General features: G+C 42.2%; 1 protein-coding gene across 2 annotated transcripts in view; it reads right to left on the reverse strand.

Annotated features, from left to right (window-relative positions):
- Positions 1-8315: 8315 nt before the first annotated feature.
- The window catches only part of ube2o (ubiquitin-conjugating enzyme E2O), a 45814-nt gene continuing 34526 nt past the window's right edge, over positions 8316-19603 (reverse strand). The window contains exons 16-21 of one of the 2 annotated variants that reach the window (XM_084074291.1): positions 18604-19272; positions 17718-17886; positions 16732-16868; positions 16290-16493; positions 13662-13719; positions 8316-12915 (exon numbers count right to left, since the gene is read on the reverse strand). In XM_084074291.1, the coding sequence (XP_083930417.1) occupies positions 12104-12915; positions 13662-13719; positions 16290-16493; positions 16732-16868; positions 17718-17886; positions 18604-19272 (2049 nt within the window). In that variant the 3' untranslated portion in view covers positions 8316-12103. Of the gene's footprint in view, positions 12916-13661; positions 13720-16289; positions 16494-16731; positions 16869-17717; positions 17887-18561; positions 19273-19603 lie in introns of both variants that reach the window. The other variant, XM_084074290.1, reaches the window with a different exon arrangement.

Genomic DNA, 19603 nt, shown 5'->3' on the forward strand with positions numbered 1-19603 from the left:
CTGCTTTGATTCGATATACTTATACTGGCACAATGTGAGGAAAGAGAAAATAGCAAAATTCTTAATTGAAGATTCAATACGTTTTATTTTTACAACCAAAAGCCTAATTTATGCTTTAGTGAAAAAGTGTTATCATATGACACTTCACTCGACAAAAGAAATGTTGTAAAAACTGCAGAAGCATCAATTAGGCACTGAGACAAAGTAGATCATTTCAGAGTTTTCCACAAACAAAAATGACAGCGACACTTCACCACATTGTCAACTTGTCACCAAAGTTTGGGTAGAACTCACATTTCTGATGTCTACTTCGTGAAGCACATCAACCCCTCCAGGCCTGAATCTCATTTCCAACTAGATGCCTCTGTGATTGAAAATAGAATAAGAGGACCAGCAAGAGTGCCCCAGTTATTTCAGCCTAACATAATATTGGATGACTAAGGCTTATGCTCAATTTATGCTCCGTCATGAGTATAAATCAGGCTTTAATGTGTATACTCCTTTGCACAACAGTGTCGCTTGCCAATGAGATGCAGTTAGCTTGGAAATCGGTTCTTGTCAGCAAGCGACACATTGTACTACAGAGTATAAATTAAGCTATAAACCCTGCTGTTAGCAGCCTACGTGAAGGTACATTACAAGAATGTCAATTCCAGTCACACGCTCAGCCCCCAAAGATACTTGATATTGATTTTTTAATAGTCTTTACTGCTGCTTCTGAAATATTATCTCATGTGTCTAAATGTTTGTGATGTGTGTGGGTGTGTGGGGTTATCTTGACTGAAAGACTGTTTTTCTGTACTTGAAAGCTATATAGAGACATCTATTTTTTTCCACTTGACAAATGACTTTTTTTATGCTGGGAAAAACAAATGAAACACTGTTTTCTATTGACCAATAAAATGAAAATGGATAATGTGACACAGTTTATGACTTATTTTAGTAAAGTACTAATGGTACCACATTATTTACACACACAGAGTACACACATGCTGGTACAGTGATCCCAAGGCTAATTTATACTTGCGCAACACTTGGACAGCATTTTCAAATGAATAATCCGGTCTATTATTGTTGATACACTACATTTGCACATGCACAGAATTATCTGCAGTACCATAGAATCCATTAACCCATTAAAACCAGGAAAGTTCTGTCATTTTAGATTTGCTGTAAAGCACCATGAGTCTTCTAGAAAAGTCGTAGAGTTTACAACAGTGGTTCTCAAAAATAGCAGTACATCTGCTATTTTTGAACATTGAGATAATCTTGAAAGTGTTGAAAAATGTTGAATAATTTCCAATTATTTTTACGCAAATCTCTTCTTGGGGTCCCTGGTACAAAGCATTTTCAAATGGGCGCATGGCCAAATACATGTTGGGGTTCTTGGCATGAAAATTGATTCAGAAGGTAAGCAGAATTAGGGGTTATGCCTGGATTTAACACCTATCCTGGCTTAATTTAGCCAGGATTAGCGATGAATCGGTTTCATGAAAGCTGAATTATCTTGCCAGATTAGTTTAGGCAGAGCACACTGGATAAGGTTATCCATGACTCGATTTCACGAAAGACATTTTACGCAATCCTACCTTAGTTACTTTGGAAATGTAGCTGTGAAGTAGGGACCAGGCTAACAGCCAAGCTTACTTAATCCAGTGCCTTGTGCAAGTTTTTCCACAGTTAATTCATATGGAGAAATTATTTTTGATTTCTTGTCCACCTTTGGAGTTCCATCATGATGGCAAGGTAACTACACAACCCAAACCTCCTATATCAAAGTGGTCTTGCCCTTTAAGCAGTAAATCACACTTATTAAATTCTTATGCGAAAATCAAAGATCTACAAGCCCGAAAAAAAGTGCCTTTTTTTGCCCCCGTTACTTATATACATTAAACATGTGTGATGGTGTAACGGACTAATGCTCAAACTCTCAGCACCAGATTTCCATGTTCAAGCCCCAGACCTACGGTAGTTCCATTGTCAAGTTTTGCAGCTAAACTACAAAAGAACAACTCAAGAGCATTCAAAGGCAAAAGCAGGGTCGAGCAGGAAAGTTACATAATGAAGCTTTAAATGCTGGAGTATTTCAACTTTACAAACTGAAGGCTAACACAAAATAACGCTTCAAGATTACAAAGACATGTTGTGAGTGGCTGAGAGATGGTGTAGTGGTCTAAAGATCAGACTCTCCGCATTGAGGTTCCATGTTCAAATGAATACAAGTAAAAGCAGTTAATGAATAAGTGGAGTAGCTACAATAAACAAAGATATTATTAGCATCTTTTAAACCAGAGGTTCCCAAACCTTTTAGCTCGGGACCCAAAACATACATTTGATGTCTCCCTGGGACCCAAAGCAGTGAACGTAGCAGATCTACAAGCTCACAATGCGTCACATCGTAAGCTCGTCCCAAAAACACACTGCCCCATTTTTTTCGCGCTCCGAGGCCGCTGGTTTAGACCCGGGGCAGGGTGTTTTAGGACGACGGCTAGCGATTCAGGGGTGGAGCCAGGCTAACGCACCGGAACACACTAAAAAAACAGCATATTCAGCAAAAAAAAAGAAAAAAAACAAGACTCTCCCCACCAAATTCGGCAAGACACACCATCTCACCGCAACACCCCAACCTGCTTCCGGTCTCCTAAAAAGGCGTCCGCCCACTTCACGCAGAAAGCTACGCGAGACTATGCAGATACGGGAACTAAACGTGAGATGGTGGCCGTTTCTCAATACCCGAACTTGGGAAGCACGGACTTGCGTCCTTGGAAGTTCAGACTTGCAAGTTCGCCTCGGGAGTATAAACTTGCGAGGACGGGAGTACGGGAGTACGGTAGTTGGAACACACCGTTCTCGGTGACGTCACCATCTCAGCTCGTCCACAGTGTGGATATGCTCAGAGCAGATCCTACTCTTATACACTTATGAGCATGCTTGAGATTTTTTCTTTGAAATCATTTGTAGTTTGGGAAATATTTAACTTTAAGCGCCCCATGCATTGTGGATGCGGCAAAGGGAAACGAGTACAGGCTACTAATCCTACATACTTACTGCTAGTAACCCCATTCATACTTTAAAATGTTCATCTTACTGTGGACATGTTTGCCTGAAAAGGAATCTTTGAAATGTTTAATAGTTTTAGAATTGTACTCCTTTAAAAGTTCAGAGATTTATAATGGGGGTCGATGGAAGAATTTGGGACCTAAAAAAAACACAAAAAAACACTTTCAACTAGAAACTCCATTCACAGTTCAAAAATTCCACCTTACTGTGGACATGCATGCTTGAGATTTGTTCTTTGAAATCATTTGTAGTTTGGGAGATATTTAACTTTAAGCGCCCCATGCATTGTGGATGCGGCAAAGGGAAACGAGTACAGGCTACTAATCCTACATACTTACTGCTAGTAACCCCATTCATACTTTAAAATGTTCATCTTACTGTGGACATGTTTGCCTGAAAAGGAATCTTTGAAATGTTTAATAGTTTTAGAATTGTACTCCTTTAAAAGTTCAGAGATTTATAATGGAGGTCGATGGACGAATTTGGGACCTCAAAAAAACACTTTCACCTAGAAACTCCATTCACAGATCAAAAAATCCACCTTACTGTGGACATGCATGCTTGAGATTTTTTCTTTGAAATCATTTGTAGTTTGGGAGATATTTAACTTTAAGCGCCCCATGCATTGTGGATGCGGCAAAGGGAAACGAGAACAGGCCACTAATCCTACATACTTACTGCTAGTAACCCCATTCATACTGTCACGGGCTATTCCTACCGGCTCGCTAAACACCATAGATAGGAGCTACCCTGACCTAAAAGGTGTGTGTGCGTGCGTGTGAGCGTGTATATATATGGCAAACTAAAACAATATGGCACTGTTCCCACGTCAACAACCCCCCAGCTCCACTCACCTACTGGCTACGGCCAGCACTGGCGTTGGCCCTCACAGCCGGAGCGAGATGCTGGATCTTTCACTGTTCAGGTGCGGGGATAATAACCCACGTTCTTTTTATGGTATTTTTCGGTTTTCTTCTTTTTTTTCTCCCGTAGGGTTTTTGTGCTATTTATGTATGTATTAGTCTCTGTACCACACCGACACTGGATATCACTACGGTGGGACCGTCAGTAACTTCTTATCGTACGCGAAGCTCACTGCGGTCACGCTGGCCGCTCTTCGCAGTCGAAGCTCCACTCTTCTCACTTCCTTTAGAAACTACAAGGCACAGTAGGACAGCGCTATCCATCCGTCGCTTATCTTCTAAATCCGTAGTTGAGAGGTGGCCTCCGTATGTACTGCATACCGAACGTTACTAACTCCCAACCCGCAACTCCAAACAACCGAGCCGCCACGCTCTTCAAACACTTCCTCCCTCTGTCCCGGCGCGATGACGTTCAGTTATATAGCCGTACCTCCATTGGCCGGCTGCCGTTGTGACGTACAGAAACAGTGCCAAAACAATAAATGAAAACAAACAAAACATGGGTGCAAGATGTGAAAAGATATGTATGTATGTGTGCCTATATTGCCTACTGCACAATATCATAACAATACTTTAAAATGTTCATCTTACTGTGGACATGTTTGCCTGAAAAGGAATCCTTGAAATGTTTAATAGTTTTAGAATTGTACTCCTTTAAAAGTTCAGAGATTTATAATGGAGGTCGATGGAAGAATTTGGGACCTAAAAAAAACACAAAAAAACACTTTCACCTAGAAACTCCATTCACAGTTCAAAAATTCCACCTTACTGTGGACATGCACGCTTGACCTCCATTATAAATCTCTGAACTTTTAAAGGAGTACAATTCTAAAACTATTAAACATTTCAAAGATTCCTTTTCAGGCAAACATGTCCATATTAGGATGAACATTTTAAAGTTTGAATGGGGTTTCCATTCTATATATGACATTTTGAATCATTACAGTCAGTTCACCTTCTTTTGGGTCTTGAGTCGAACCAATTACTCCCGCGGAGACATCAAATTTCTCTTTTGGGCCTTGAGTCTCTTGGGACTCAAGGCCCAAAAGAGAAATTTGATGTCTCCGCGGGAGTAATTGGTTCGACTCAAGACTCTTTTGGGTCTTGAGTCTTGGGACTCAAGACTCAAATCCTGGAAATCAAATCCTGGAAATGGCAAATCAGCATATGTGGGATTTGAAGGTGCAAGAGTCAGGTAAAAGTTGGAAAAATGTCCAAAATAGATTTGAACTGGGAACCTCCCGGTTGTAAGCCCTGTATCTTAACCACTGCACCACAGCAATTCTTACTGACTTAGTTCACTTGCGTGTTGACTAAAAGATGAGATAAAGGTGCAGGAGTCAGGTAAAAGTTCAAAAAATGTCCTTGTTGGATTTGAACCAGCAACCTTCTGATTATAAGCCCTGTATCTCAATCACTGCACCACTGTAATTCATCCTAATTCTGTTCACTTGCATGTTCTTCATTGAAAGGTTAGATAAAGGTGAAACAGCCACGTAAAAGTTGGAAAATATTCCTTGTTGGATTTGACCTCAGAACATTCTGGGTGCAAGGCCTGTATCCTATCCACTGCTCCACCATGGATCATAGTTTCTCTGGTCTCTTGCAGGATCTTCACTGAAAGATTAGATACAGACCACAAGAGTCAGATAAAAGTTGGGAAATGTGCTGGTTGAATTTAAACCGGGAACCTTCTGGTTGCAAGCCCTGTATCTAAACCACTGCACCACAGAGGTTCTTATTATTCTGTTAACTTGCGTGGTATTCACTAAAAGATTAGATAAAGGTGAAAGCGCCAGGTAAAAGTTGAAAAGATGTCCTTACTGGTTTTGAACTCAGGACCTTCTGAGTGCAAGGCCTGTATTTTAACCACAGCTCCACCATGGTTCATTTTTTCTTTGGTCTCTTGTACGCTCTTCACTGAAAGATTAGATACAGACCACAAGAGTCAGATAAAAGTTTGAAAGATGTCCTTGTTAGATCTGAACCAGGAACCTTCTGGTTGTAAGCCCTGCATCTAAACCACTGCACCACAGAGGTTCTTATTATTCTGTTAACTTGCGTGGTATTCACTAAAAGATTAGATAAAGGTGAAAGCGCCAGGTAAAAGTTTAAATGTCCATTGCCGCATTGACAATGCATTGGGCGCTTAATGTTAAATATCTCCCAATAGTCAGGGGATATTAGCAGAAAGATTTCCAATCTTGGAATAAATTCCTTACCAAAAAAATCTTCACCAATGTGTTTGTAAAAGTGTCTAGTAACACATCTCACAAAGACTGAAATGCAGTTTCCCTAGGAGAATTTTTGACAGCACCTGAAAGTTGGGGTACCATCCATAACCTTATGTGGGGAAAAAAAGAATCAAAATTCAATTCTGTTTTAAGTAGCATGTGAGTGGTCAAACTAGGGCCCAATCTCAATGGGCTTTTTACACAAAAAGTATACCTAGAAAAGGATGGGTATGGCCGTAGAGAGTCTCGGCTGATAAGGTGGCCATAGCTGAATGGTTAGAGAACCTGCCTGGCAAGCCAAAAATTCCAAGTTCAATCCCAGGCCTCAGCAATGTATCCAAGTGTCCCTGAACAAGACACTTAAAAAAATAGTTCCCCCAAAAAATACTTATTTTCTATCAATTACACACTCCATGAAGATTTTTTGAGTACAGACTTGGATGCATGGCTCATAGGCTATCCCATTGTAGATTAGTAGGCGATAATTCCAATATTCACTATACACTCCTCATGTTTAAGCCTAACTTAATTATATATTTATGGACTTGTATATCAATTGTATATATTTTTGGACGACTTGTGCATTTAATTTGTCTTGGGACTCAAGACCCAAAAGAGAAATTTGATGTCTCCCCGGGAGCCGGGAGCCGGGACCCAAGCCTCAAGACTCAAGACTCTTGAGCTAAAAAGTTTGTGAACCACTGCCATTTAGAACAGTGGTTTTCAACCCTTTTCATGCCAAGGACCCCTAAATTGATAATACATTTGGCCGCGGAGTCTTGAGTCGACCCCCATCTGAAAATGTTTTGTGCCAGGGACCCCAGAAGCAAAGATTTGAGTTTAAAATGTTCGCTTTAAAAATGTACATATATTTCAAAGATATGCACTAATTTTCAAGATTTTTCAAAAATAGCAGATCTACAAGCTCAGAGTGCCGCGCAATGAGCTTGTAGATCTGCTCTTTTTGAATAGCCAAAGCTACGTGGTTAAAAATGATTGTGACGCTATCAGTGGCGTACCCACCGTAGAGGCAGGAACTAAAATCTCGCCTCCCCTAGAAAATGAAGTAAAAGACTGACTGAAAAAATGAAAAATCCAAACAGAATAGTGGCCGTCGGACCATTGGCCCGCCTCCTCGTCCATTCACGCAGGCAGGCAGCTAATCACCACCGTATCCATTCAGCAGAGCGACCCTCGCCTATATAGTGATGCAATTAAATGTATGCCTTTCTCTTCATGGGGTACCAGGAGTGCCAGGGGTGGGTCTGGGCCATCACCTGTACTCACCGGGCATAAAAGCGGCTCAGAGAGCAGCTTGAGCCATTCATTACTAAACTACAACATGAAGAGACCACTACTGAAGAATTGATTGATTGATTATACTTGCATATTGTTTTTATTAACGTTTTTCAGTTTAGTTGTCAGTGTGTGTAGTGTTGTTGTTAACTTGTTTCCCCCCCGAGATTTTTCCCTGAGGAGGAATCTCGCCTGCCCTAAATGTAATTCCTGGGAACGCCACTGTTCCATGAGCTGCTGCAGTGCTGCTGTTCAGCCACAGAGAAAAACACGGCTCGGTTTTGGGCTCCATGATTGGTCAAGTTCAAGGATTCTGCTATCGACTTTCATGGTATTTTAGTAATACGTGAAGCCTGGCTTTACCATCCTGGCTCGACACAGCCTAGCTTGACAAGGTCTAGCTCGACAAAGTTGCTCCTTTTCAGCCTGGCTTGGCGTTCATGGAACGGAATAAACCAGGCTGTACGGATCAGACTTTGTCAAACCTGTTCTGACAATTCAGATTCTGAATATTAATACTTTTGTACTTTTACTTGAGTAAGAGTATTAATACATTGAGCTATTTCTACGCTTGTACTTTGTTACAAGTAAAAGTCCTGTATTCAGAATTTTATTTGAGTGAGTGTACTAATACATTGTGGTATTTCTACTTTTACTTCCAAGAAGACTGATTTGTGACATTAGTAATGCGAAGGCATCCATCTACCGTATTGTCTGCAACCTGGAAGAGAAACTGTAGTTTCATCTACACAGCTCATAAGAATCTAAACAGATAAATAAAAGCCACTACTATCATACTGCTTGCAAAGTTTAATGCATCAATTTATACAGTCTGAATGCAACAAAAGTAAACTGTAAAAAAAGAAAAGGAAAAGAAAAAAAAAGGGTACAATACACACACTCATTTTATACATTTATGCCCCAAGCATTCACATGACTACTTAGAACTCAGGTTTCAGTTAAATATATATGTATTTATATATTTATATAGTCATGACTTCTGTACAGAGGGAATCAGGCTACAAATCAACTTTATTAGTTCAATTTTTTTATATATCAATAACAGGCCACTGTGGAAATGTAGACATCATACAGTCAAGTCTTGTGTTTAGCCCATTCAGGAGGCTTAAAGCAACATGTTACATGCTTTGGCTATAAAAGAAATCTTGCAATAATAACAATAATAATGGTTAGATCTGAATAATATACACACATACACAGAAAATTGTACATAGCTTCATGTGCTTGATCTCTCTCTGCATTTTGTTCTGAGAGCTAATCAGGTTTACATTTTCTGTCTTTGTTCACTGTTAAGAAAGAGGGTTAAAGATTTTTGGGTGGCACACATGGCAATCATGTTGCGGAGGTCACCAACTCTAATCTATTAATTAGACCAAGCCGTGACCATTTTTAGGCCCCTGACTGTAATGGCTAAATTATACTTCTTTGTACGGCCGTGTCGCTCGCTGAAAATAAAAATCGGTAAGCAACACGTTCATACTACAAAGTAGAAGTTGGGCTTAAAGAGAAAATACACTCCTTCATGGATTGAGCACTGGGTGAGTGACAAACATCAGGAAGTGACAAAGACGCAACAAAATAAGGCTACATGCAATAGTTACAGCAGCCCATGACGAGCACACAATGAAAATCAGGAAGAGGGCAGTCATGGAAGCCTGACTGCTATGAATGGTTAAATAGGAATGGAAGTTTAAAAAAATAGACATAGCTGGGAGGGGGTAACAATGTAACAGACAAAAGCAATGCACCCTCATTAATATGTCCTTTTTCTTCACATCACAACTTTTGTTTTGGCTCTCACTCCCTCACTCGTTTACAATGGCACAATGTACTCTCACTCAAAACACTCTTAAGGATCTTTGTTCAAGTAAAATACCAGAGAGACAACTCTCATTTTATTTCACAGGTAAAGCAAGCACAAGGGGTCTGACTGACCTGTATTTCATATCATTATAATCATAGTAAGTGGCAAAACAGCAGTATTATGTTCAGGCTATGCTGTTACTTTGTTACTTATGGATGTTAACATATGATTTACCCAGGAAGCACTATCAAATCCATAAGTTTTAAATTAGGTCGCAGCAAGTCGATTCACAGTACTTTGCAGAACAGAAACACCATCCCGAAATGCACAAGCAGAGATTAGCTCTCCAGCTTGGAAATAATAGCCTTTCACGAGAAAAAGCAACAAAAAAAACTACTTTATGGCGTAAGTCATAAAAGGGTATAGGCTAGGTACGTTTGATCATGAGTGCTGTGCAACATCTTTTACTTGTTTAGATTCTAAATACCTTTTTAGAGGCGTTTCTGTAAAGGCAATTTTGTTATACCTGGAAAGTGAATTTAAAACAAATTCACACCGCTTCCCATCTCAAACAATGGAATTTGGGTTCAAAATGGGTAATTAAACTTATCCTGTGGGGTTAAATCCCATTCGGGGGCTAGACAGTTATTAATCAGGTGTGCTTCAGTCAGGGCAAACAAAATGAAACAATATGCAGCCGCAATAATCGGAACAACTGGAAACACATCAAAACAACTTCAGCATCAAACTTCTAATAGTGAATTGTTTAATTAACTGCACGTGCATGGAAGGGCTGAATACAATATGACTAAAGTGTACTGTAAGACTGGGCATGGGACAGAGGTTTGTCTTCAATACAGATCTGGGTTCAGTTACATTATAAGAGTCTCTTTACAGTCAGACTCAAGAATCGGCAGGGGAGGTAAAAACAGATCCAAGTTCAATACTACTACTACAAAAAATAAGCAACCTCTGCTTAGGGAAAACACTGGAATAGGGTGTAGTAAAGCGTGTGTGTGTGTACTGTATGTGTGTATGTATGTGTAAGTAATGTCTAAAGCATGGTGCAAGCAGCTCTTTATATGATGTCTGAGATCAGTTAAGAACAATTCAAGTAAGGCAACATGTCGAGATGGGATGACGGAATGGATGCTGTATCTTTTTTTTTTGTTTTTTTGTTTGTTTTTGAAATCGTGTCATTTGCAGTGATGTGGGTCCACTTCCGTTAACAATAGCTGAACTCGGGAAGGGGGAGGACAACCTAGTGGAGGATAGTGGGATAGCTCTGGAGGATCAATCGTGAAACCTAGCGGCCATCCTATTCTAAACCTCTGCTAATGTGATTTCGCCTGCATCGCGTATCGTGATCTTAATTGAGTTAAGAGGAAACTTTAGCCTACAGAAGTGGTGCAGCCTTGTTTAGGTTTCTGGAGCCGACCTTAAGCAGCATGGAGCACTGTGTGGACAGGAGGAGAGGAGAGGACAGTCGAGTCCTCTCCTCCTGTTCTAGGCTCGTCTGATAAAGACCTTCATTACGACCCCGTCTGACCTCCAGAGGTGATTATTATGTAAACTTTGTCACTCAATGATCGATGCATGGTTCAGCGCGTGCAACTGGCGAAGTGGATGGGGGAAGGTCAGGGCACGGCTTGTGGACCACAAAGTGGTGAAGCAGTCATGGGAGGCAGTTTTAAACATTCAGATATTTGTATGTATGTGTGCGTGCGCATGTGTGTGTATGCGTGCGTGTGCGTGTGTAAAAAGAGAAAGGGAGAGAAAAATAGAGCGAGAGAAAGGGAGAGAAAAATAGAGCGAGAGAGAAATCGCACAACTAGTAACATCTACTTGAAAAACAAAGGAAAGAAGAAAACAAATAATCTTCCTGACCTACAGTTTCTATGGCCTCTCTCAGACCAGATTGTCCATTAGTATACTGTAGTGCAGGGTGATACAGCGATCAGAACAGCAGTGTGTAGGATGCCCGTTTATGAGTGCACGTGTGTGTCTGTGCGTGCATACCACGCGATGTCATAACAAAGTCTGCGTTGGATTTTTTTGCGGTCTGATTGACAAAGCAGGCAGGATATGCGTTGCCATTAACACCCATCTTGTGGTTGACCGCTGGAGGCAATATAAGGGATCAGGGAGTCAATGGCACCGTTTAGTTTTTTCTCTCCCACAAAGTCAAAACACAACTTCCAAACAAGACTCCAGTTCCACTTCCAGGGGCACGTGTCCACATGCTTAACGCATCCATGCCCTGTAATGCGTTGGCTCTCGATGTGTGTCCAACATCAATCCACTATTCCCTCACGTCTGAGTACATCCAGCTTCTGTAGCAACATTGAAGGAGTGACACATAACCAGGTCACATATCCACAGCAAAACACTGTTCACTGTTCTTCTGATGTAAAGTGCTGTGCTGTCCCCCCCGTGGTGTTGATTTGTGCCGAGGCGGGTAAAAAGGGGGATCCGAGGTTGGGTAGGAGCAGTAGAGAAACAAAATGGGGAGGGTAAAAGGATCTGAGCATAGATATGGGGCAGAGAAATGAGCAGAGGCTCAGGCAGTGCTGGGCACACAGTACATCTCTGATGAGCGGTGCAATGGACCAGAGAGATGGCAGCACCCAGTAGAGTAGAGTACCAAAACCTCCATGGATTGAGGATGATAATGCGCTTAGAGTAGGAAGTCAGATGAAAAGAGGGCGGAAGGTTACGGAGGGTGAAGTGGGTAAACAGTTGCTGTGGCGGGTGGGGGGAGGCACTTACTTGTCCTCTGTGTGCTCAGGGATGCCGGCAGCGACCAGTGCCTTGCGGTACTGTGACATCACACTTTGGACGCTCTTCATGAAGCCCTTGGACAGCGGGAAGAGGGGGAAACCGATGTCCGGGTAGCCACTGCGCTCGGGAAGGAAACTCCGGTAACTCTTTCTCCGCTTCTTTGGTCGCACCGCAGGCTGCTGGCTTCCAGCTCCTGCGGAACCGGAGTCCGAAACCACCACACCACGTACCGCCGGGCCAGTGGTGGAGACGCCCCCGGTCTCAGCTCCCGAGGAGGTGTTGGCTGTTGCCCCATCGCAGTCAGAGTTCTGGCTCAGCTCCTGAGAGACTGCAGTGGTGGATGGGCTCAAACCCGAGTCCTCCAGCTCCTCCTCCAAAATACTGCTTCCAATCACATCAAACCCGGGTTTATTAGGGCTGCTTTGAGCTATGGCCTTCACCAATGACCCTGCGACAAGGGTCACCTGTTCATCCAGGGGTTCCACCGATGTGGGCCGGTCCCGGGAGGACTGAGACCTAGAGGACGGCAGTGGCGCAGATCCCCTCTCAGTGGCCTCATGAAGCTCCAACCAGACTTCCAGACGGTGGACGAGCCGCCAGCCACTTGTAGAGAAGTGCTCCTGGATCTCCTGGCTGAAGACCTCGATGGGGGACTGCAGAAGTTGGGTCATGGACTGGACCATCTTGATTAGGGCCATCTCGTTATAGCAGCGGCTGTTCTCATAGCCTTCCTGCAGGCCTCGGTCGCTATCGAAGCCCGCCTCGTTGTAGTAGGGCTCGTTGACAAGGATCAGGCCTGTGGGAAAATGATATGATAGAATTACTTCAATTTCTATAAAGCATGGTACCATTGACAGTTTAGTTTATCTAGATTCATTTGTACAATCATGATGAAAAAACACTCCGTGTGATAACAAAGCAAAACAAAGAACGAACAAAAAAAGACGGAGCAGAATTTCCTCCAGGTCAAATATATCATGGGATTTTTTTTTTTACTTTACTTTTGATTCTGACCTTGTCTAAGTTTTATTCAAATCAACCCATCCATTATCAATCTGGACCTTGATCTTTGACTTTGACGCAAAACTTGATCATTCCCACAAAGTTTCATGAAAATGTGGTCTTCCATTAAAGCCATTTTGCCAACAGAGATGGAATGGGGCAAAAACATAACCCCGGTCAGCCTCTGCTGGAAGATTGGAATCAATTAGATGCAAAAGATCAAAATATATCATATGCTTATGTTTATGCTTAAAAATCCAGGTTCAATATAAAAAGGAAAAGACAATCTGTAAGTACAGTATGTCTACCCTCCGATAGATATACTGTAGTATGATGAAGTACAACAAAATATCTTATAACTCATGATCCTAACATCCATTTGTCTGCCAGGCAAACTTACAAAGAGGTTAAATGTCAAGAGCGTGTTACAGGTCTTTCTGAGACAGCTCTACAGCTGTGTGCATCTGGAACAAGTCTGAGCAAATGAGCATATGAATAAAATATGCTTCGGCTGCAGTGCCTGCGTGCATGCGCACTCACCTTGTATGGAGATAAGAACCTGCAGAAGGCTAGACTTGCTGGTCCATCTTTCAGTGCCCTGTGGATCACATGGTAAATGGTGCATTTATATAGCACTTTTATCCAAAGCGCTTTACATAGATTGGGCATTACATTCACCCAGTCACACAAATTCATACACCGATGGCGGAGGAAACCATGCAAGGCACCAACCTGCTCATCAGGAGCAATTAGGGGTTCAGCATCTTGCTCAAGGACACTTCGACACTAACTCTAGGGGAGCCCCCCAGCCCGGGATCGAACTGGGAACCTTGTGTTTTCCAGTTCACTCTACCCGGCCACTCTACCCTTGAGCCACTGCCGCCCCTGTGTGGTATGATGCAGCTTACATTTCCTCTGCATTTATTTATATATTATATAATCAAAATACATAATTTTGCTGCCTTTTCTTAATTTGTGTGTGTCTATTACTTAATGTCTAACTGTCTTTGAATCTGAAGGGTAGGTGTGAAAAACCAAACAGCATTTACCAGTGACATCTAACTTTTATCAATTTTCATGTTTCACAAGTAGAGGTCAATTGTAAGCCACTGGCTTTATAGACGGATTTCCGCGCGACGTCATCACAGAGCAGAATGCGCAATCTGCGCATGCCTGGGGGAAAGGCGCGTTCGAAAATACAGCCCTGAGCGGCAGTGAGCGCACTGGCCAATACAAACTAATAGGCGAGTGTGCTCCGGTGCGTAATTTCCAAACGCACCCATAGGCTTACCCCCTCCTCTGCGCGGTCATATCCTCTCAATGTTTACAAACATGAAACCCGTCTATTAGGGCAATTTTTCTTTGGACCTTCCAGAGCAAATGTGTTGAATACTAATGCATACAGCATCATTCAATTATTTTATTTTTTTACGCAATAAAATACTACACCGAATATTACACAAAATCTCAGTGTGTCATTTGTAATTATTTCAAGGGTCTGTGGTACTTTTGTAAGGCTTATTCTCTGGCCAGAAAATGGTGAGCAAACAGTTTTATTTCAAGGGCTTACGAACTTTCAAAACATAAAGTTGAAGGACCAATGGGCTCACCCAGACAATTAGTTCAACCCAGTGCTGGGTCAATCCACATCAAGGAGACTCAAGTGAAATTCAATACAATCCGCTGAAGGAAAAATACTTATCTACAATTTGGCCTATGCCTTTCACAGCAGCTACATGAGGAAGGCGGACACTAAAACGTTTGGCTGCTTTGCGGGTAAATCATGGTGAGAGAGATGAATGGATATAGGGTTTTTTTATTTCATTTTAGGTTCATAAACAACCTGGATAAAAATGTTACACATTAAGTTTTTTAAAAACATTTTTTAAGAGGGGTCATCACCCAGAATTGGTTAAGAAGCAGTAATATTAGCAACCCGGGAACCCATTCTGTAAAGAAATAAAAAATGTGTGCATCCTCTTCATATAGTTAATAACTCATTTATGGAAGTTGATGACTTGATTCACAGAAGCTCAGTATAATCGGTCAGAGCAGAACAATAATAATTGTGCTAAATAATAATAATTACGTCCTGTGAATGTACTGTACCGGTGTACACGAAGCGAAACTGCTCGAATTACCAGGACTTTTCACTGCAGTTATAAAGATTCCATGCCATACTCAAAGCTGTGCGTGAATTAATCACATGAAAAAGCACCGTAACAGAATAGCAGATCGTTTTTGTCTTTCTTTACTAGCTCACAATAACTCTCTTCTAGGACAGGGGTTCCCAAAGTTGGGTTTGGGGTCGCGGGACACTGACGATGGGGTCGCGAAATTATTTTGGGTCATTAAAAAAAAATAACAGAATGGATGAAATACCATCTAAAATGATTACAAATAGTACATTTTACCTTTTTAAATTTTTTATACATTACAAATGCGCACCGAACGTGCAAGTTTATGTGCATAAATTACCTCCAGGGTTAGGTGGGGTCGTGAGTCAATGGCCGCATTATGTTGGGGTCGCGGGCTGAAAAGTTTGGGAACCCATGTTCTAGGACACGGTTAAAGTTACTGAGACGAACAGTTCCACAACATCACTCAGAAGTGCACGATGCAAGAATGCCATTGTTTTGGATTTGTTCTAAAACTCTGCTCGAAAAAAAACTTTTCCACACAAACTTAAAGCTCCCCTCAGCCAATATTACTTCCCGTTTTTCCCCATACTTTTCTCAGCAAACTGTACACAGGGTTGTGATTTGAAATGTCACCCCATAAAGGACGACTTCACCCATTTTCAACCCGTCTTCATATAATTGGGCCTCACTAATGCTCATGATAATATGGCACCATTTTTTGACATCATCGATGGGGGATCCAAGCGAATAGAAACTACAGACTTTCTATTCCTGGAAAGTTATCATGCTATAATGGAAGCCATTGTTCTAGCGTTAATAAAAAAATATTGAAAAAATGATGATGTCACTGGTAGACAGGTTTCTGAAGTGTCCACAGCCCTCCTATGAGACACAGACCGAGTAGAAAAAAATGACAACATTTTATCAGGAGCATTAGTGAGGATCTATAATATAGAAGATGGGTTGAAAATGGGTGGAGTCGTCCTTTAAGTGAGTTGCGCAATGTGACCGGTAAAACCAAACTCACCTTGCCAATCCAGGTGCCCAGCAGACTGACGCAGACCTTGCCATTGTCATAGAGGTTGGGGTTGAGGCGACCGCTGCACTGGGACAGGTAGCGGAAAAGAGGCGGTACAGCAGGGTAGATGTTGGGTAGCTGGATGTCAAACAGGAACAAGCCGTCCTCGTACGGTGTGCGGGTTGGACCTTTGATCAGAGCAGAGAATATATCCTGTGCAGAGAAGAGAATTCAATTATTTTTAAACAGGAGTATAGTCTTTTACTATGAGATTGTTAGATGTAGAAGATCAAGGTTAATGTAGGATAATGTATTATTTAATCAAATTCACAACACAATAATTAAGGATGCAACCCCTGGTTTCGAAGGGAGGAAAGAGGCTTTGTATTTAGTATAGTACAATACTCTACTACTAATTGTGATACTTTTCATTTGTTAATGCCCATCATACCATGCGATCTTCAAAGGTTTTGACCATGATGCCGTCAGGCAGAGAAGTAGCCAACAGAGCCATCTCTTTCCTCACTGTACTGAAGAACTTCTTAGGCTCCGCTGGCTGGAACTCCATCTTCTTAAATGTGTGCGTGTCTGGGGAAAAACGATAGAAGAGGAGATCATGTTTATGGAACAGCAATAGAAAGATATGGTGATTTACGTGTACGTACGTGTGTGTATGTTAAAGCCTGATTCATGCTTTGCTATGGTTCTGAATAGAAGTGCCGGTTGACAATACGTTAGTGAGGACACTCGTCAAAGTTGACATTTATTAGCGGTTTATGCAATGCAATACATTCATGTCTAGTGGTATGGTTCAGTTCAGAAGCCACATCGCACGACATTTTAGTCGCTGAACCATAAATCAGGCTTAAGGGCTGGAAGACAGTTGGAGAGATACAGTTATGGAATAGAAATAAAAGGGCAGATGTGCTGATTCATAAGATATGAGGAAACATATATTGGGAGCTACTTTCTTTTTAAAAATATCTTCAAACAGAACAGAAATCTGTTCTCTTCAGAGACAGACGAAATATTCTCAAGCCATCACAGGATCACTTTAAACGGAGACAAATTGGCAGACAGAATCTCTAATTACAAATAAATGAATGAAAGCAGACACAGATGAGATTTCTGTTGAAGCAGCAATGGCAGATTGATGTCATTGTTGTGACATGCCAACCACTTCTGTGGCCCGTCAGCATAACCAAGTCTTTCCGTTTCACTCTGCAGGAGGCTGACGTAGATCAGATCGAGTTGTGTCGATTTGGTCAAGTACACAGCAGTGACCATCGGTTGATGATGCAAGGAGTTAAATAAAAAGAGGGGGTGAAAGTGTATGAAGGAACATGGTAGGCAAGTAAAAATAGAAGGAAGAGAAGTGAAGGAAGAAGGGAGAGGAAGGAGATGACAAACATGGGGGCGGGGTATCGGTTGTCTTACCTGGCGAGTACTCCAGCACAGAGAACACCTCTCCTTTTGCACTGGTGAAAGTGACTCCAGGTTTGCCCCCACTCTGCTGGCATAGTACTGGTGTTTCACTGGGCCACTCAGGACCACCAACTGGTGTCTGGGGTTCCGGCTGGGGGTGATCCTCCCCAGCTCTCTCTACCTAAAGAGTTGACATGACAGATAGTGAGAACATTATACTGTAATTGATCAACACATTACCTTTCGGTAGTGTTCGATATCTAAGCTTTAAGGCGTAGTGAAGAGAGGAGATATCAAATATCATTTATGCATACTTCCTATGGCAGATTATATATAGTTTCAGATAATCTTACGTTCCATTTTCTTTTTAACTCAGAAATAATTGAAAATCTTTTAACAGCAAATAAGGTAACAAATATATTTACTAAACAACACTAAAACAGCATGTACGTTAATGTAAATATTGTGATATGACCGAATGCTCACAGTAACTGCCATGTATGCTGCTAGTGCTGTAAAGGCGTGATCCGACATCCCTGTCAACATTTCTCTACAGACCCTTTTCACAACAGACATTTTCACGTGTCATAGAGTCATCACAGCTTAAGGACATACAAATATCATTACCTTTAGCTGTGTTTATGTCTGCTGTGAAAAGGGTCCATAGCAGAAGAGTATGGAAAGCATTACCAACCGTTTTAGACACGAGGATAAAATAATGTATTCTAACAATAATTACGCATTGAGAACCGATTTTATGATTTTCTCCAACTAAACATGACAGAAGTTCAATGGTGGACAGCCAGAGTCCCTGGGGACAAAACTCTGTCTTCCTTCCCTTAAGCATCAGACCCACATTAGAAGAAGGTTTGTGATTTTCTTGAAGAAAATCACAAACCTCTGCTCCAGCTGCTGCACTACTGCCTGGACTTCCCACCACAGCCTCCATCTTCTCCTCCTCTACGATAGCCACGTTGTCCAGCGTCTTTCTCAGGTTCTCCTGGAGCTTCTTCATGTCGTCCAGGAAGCGCTTCTCCTTGGTGGGTTTCTCTGGCACGGTGGGCGTCACCGAGCTCGCCACGTTGGCGGCGGCTGCGGGTTCGACGGAGGTGGGGGAGGTGGGTGAACCACCAGTCCACAGTTGTTCCACCGTCATGTTCTTCAGACTCTCCAGGATTTTCAGCGCCTCCTTCAGTTCCCTGATGCCACGTGCCATGCCCTCCTTACCGGGCTTCTCCGTCCCGTCGGAAGGCCCTGCCGGGGTGTTCTGTGGGCAACCGCCAACCGCGGCTCCTTCGCCTTCTTCTCCCGAGGTGGTGCCCCCTGCTTTGCTGCCCTCCTCTGGTGGGATGATGTAAGGTGTGGTGCCCGTGGGTGTGGGGGCAGGGGTTGCCGTAGCGGAGACGTCGGCATTGTTGACACGACTGTCGTCTTCCGTGGTGAGGCCGTTGTCCGTCTCCCAGCTATCACTTTCGTCCTCCCACTCCTCGGTAGACAGACCACTGCTAGTCTCCTCCACTGAGTCATAGTCCGTCTCCTCGATCTCTGACTCCACGTTGTATAGGTGCTGTGTGCATGGACAGGGGAAGACGGCAAGATTCTCTTAGAAAAACTCTCATGAAAGGTTCTTTTGTCAGTTTAACTTCTCATGTCATGTCTTAATTAATAGACCATCAATACATTTTGTAGTCTGCTGCAGGGCAGTACTCAAACCCTTCAGAAAAAAGTAGTGATTTTAAAGTATATTTAGAATGGCAGTTCAATTGTTCCAGCGCAGGAAAGCTGAGCATTGTTATGTAATTAAACGTATTAATTAAATCCATGGATGTTTCAGGGTAAACAGACATCTTGATTAACCAGTGAAACTGTGACATTTCAATGTCACAACCAATTAAGAT

Source organism: Gymnoscopelus microlampas, assembly GCF_963454915.1.
Source record: "Gymnoscopelus microlampas genome assembly, chromosome: 2".
In the NCBI taxonomy this organism is placed as follows: domain Eukaryota; kingdom Metazoa; phylum Chordata; class Actinopteri; order Myctophiformes; family Myctophidae; genus Gymnoscopelus; species Gymnoscopelus microlampas.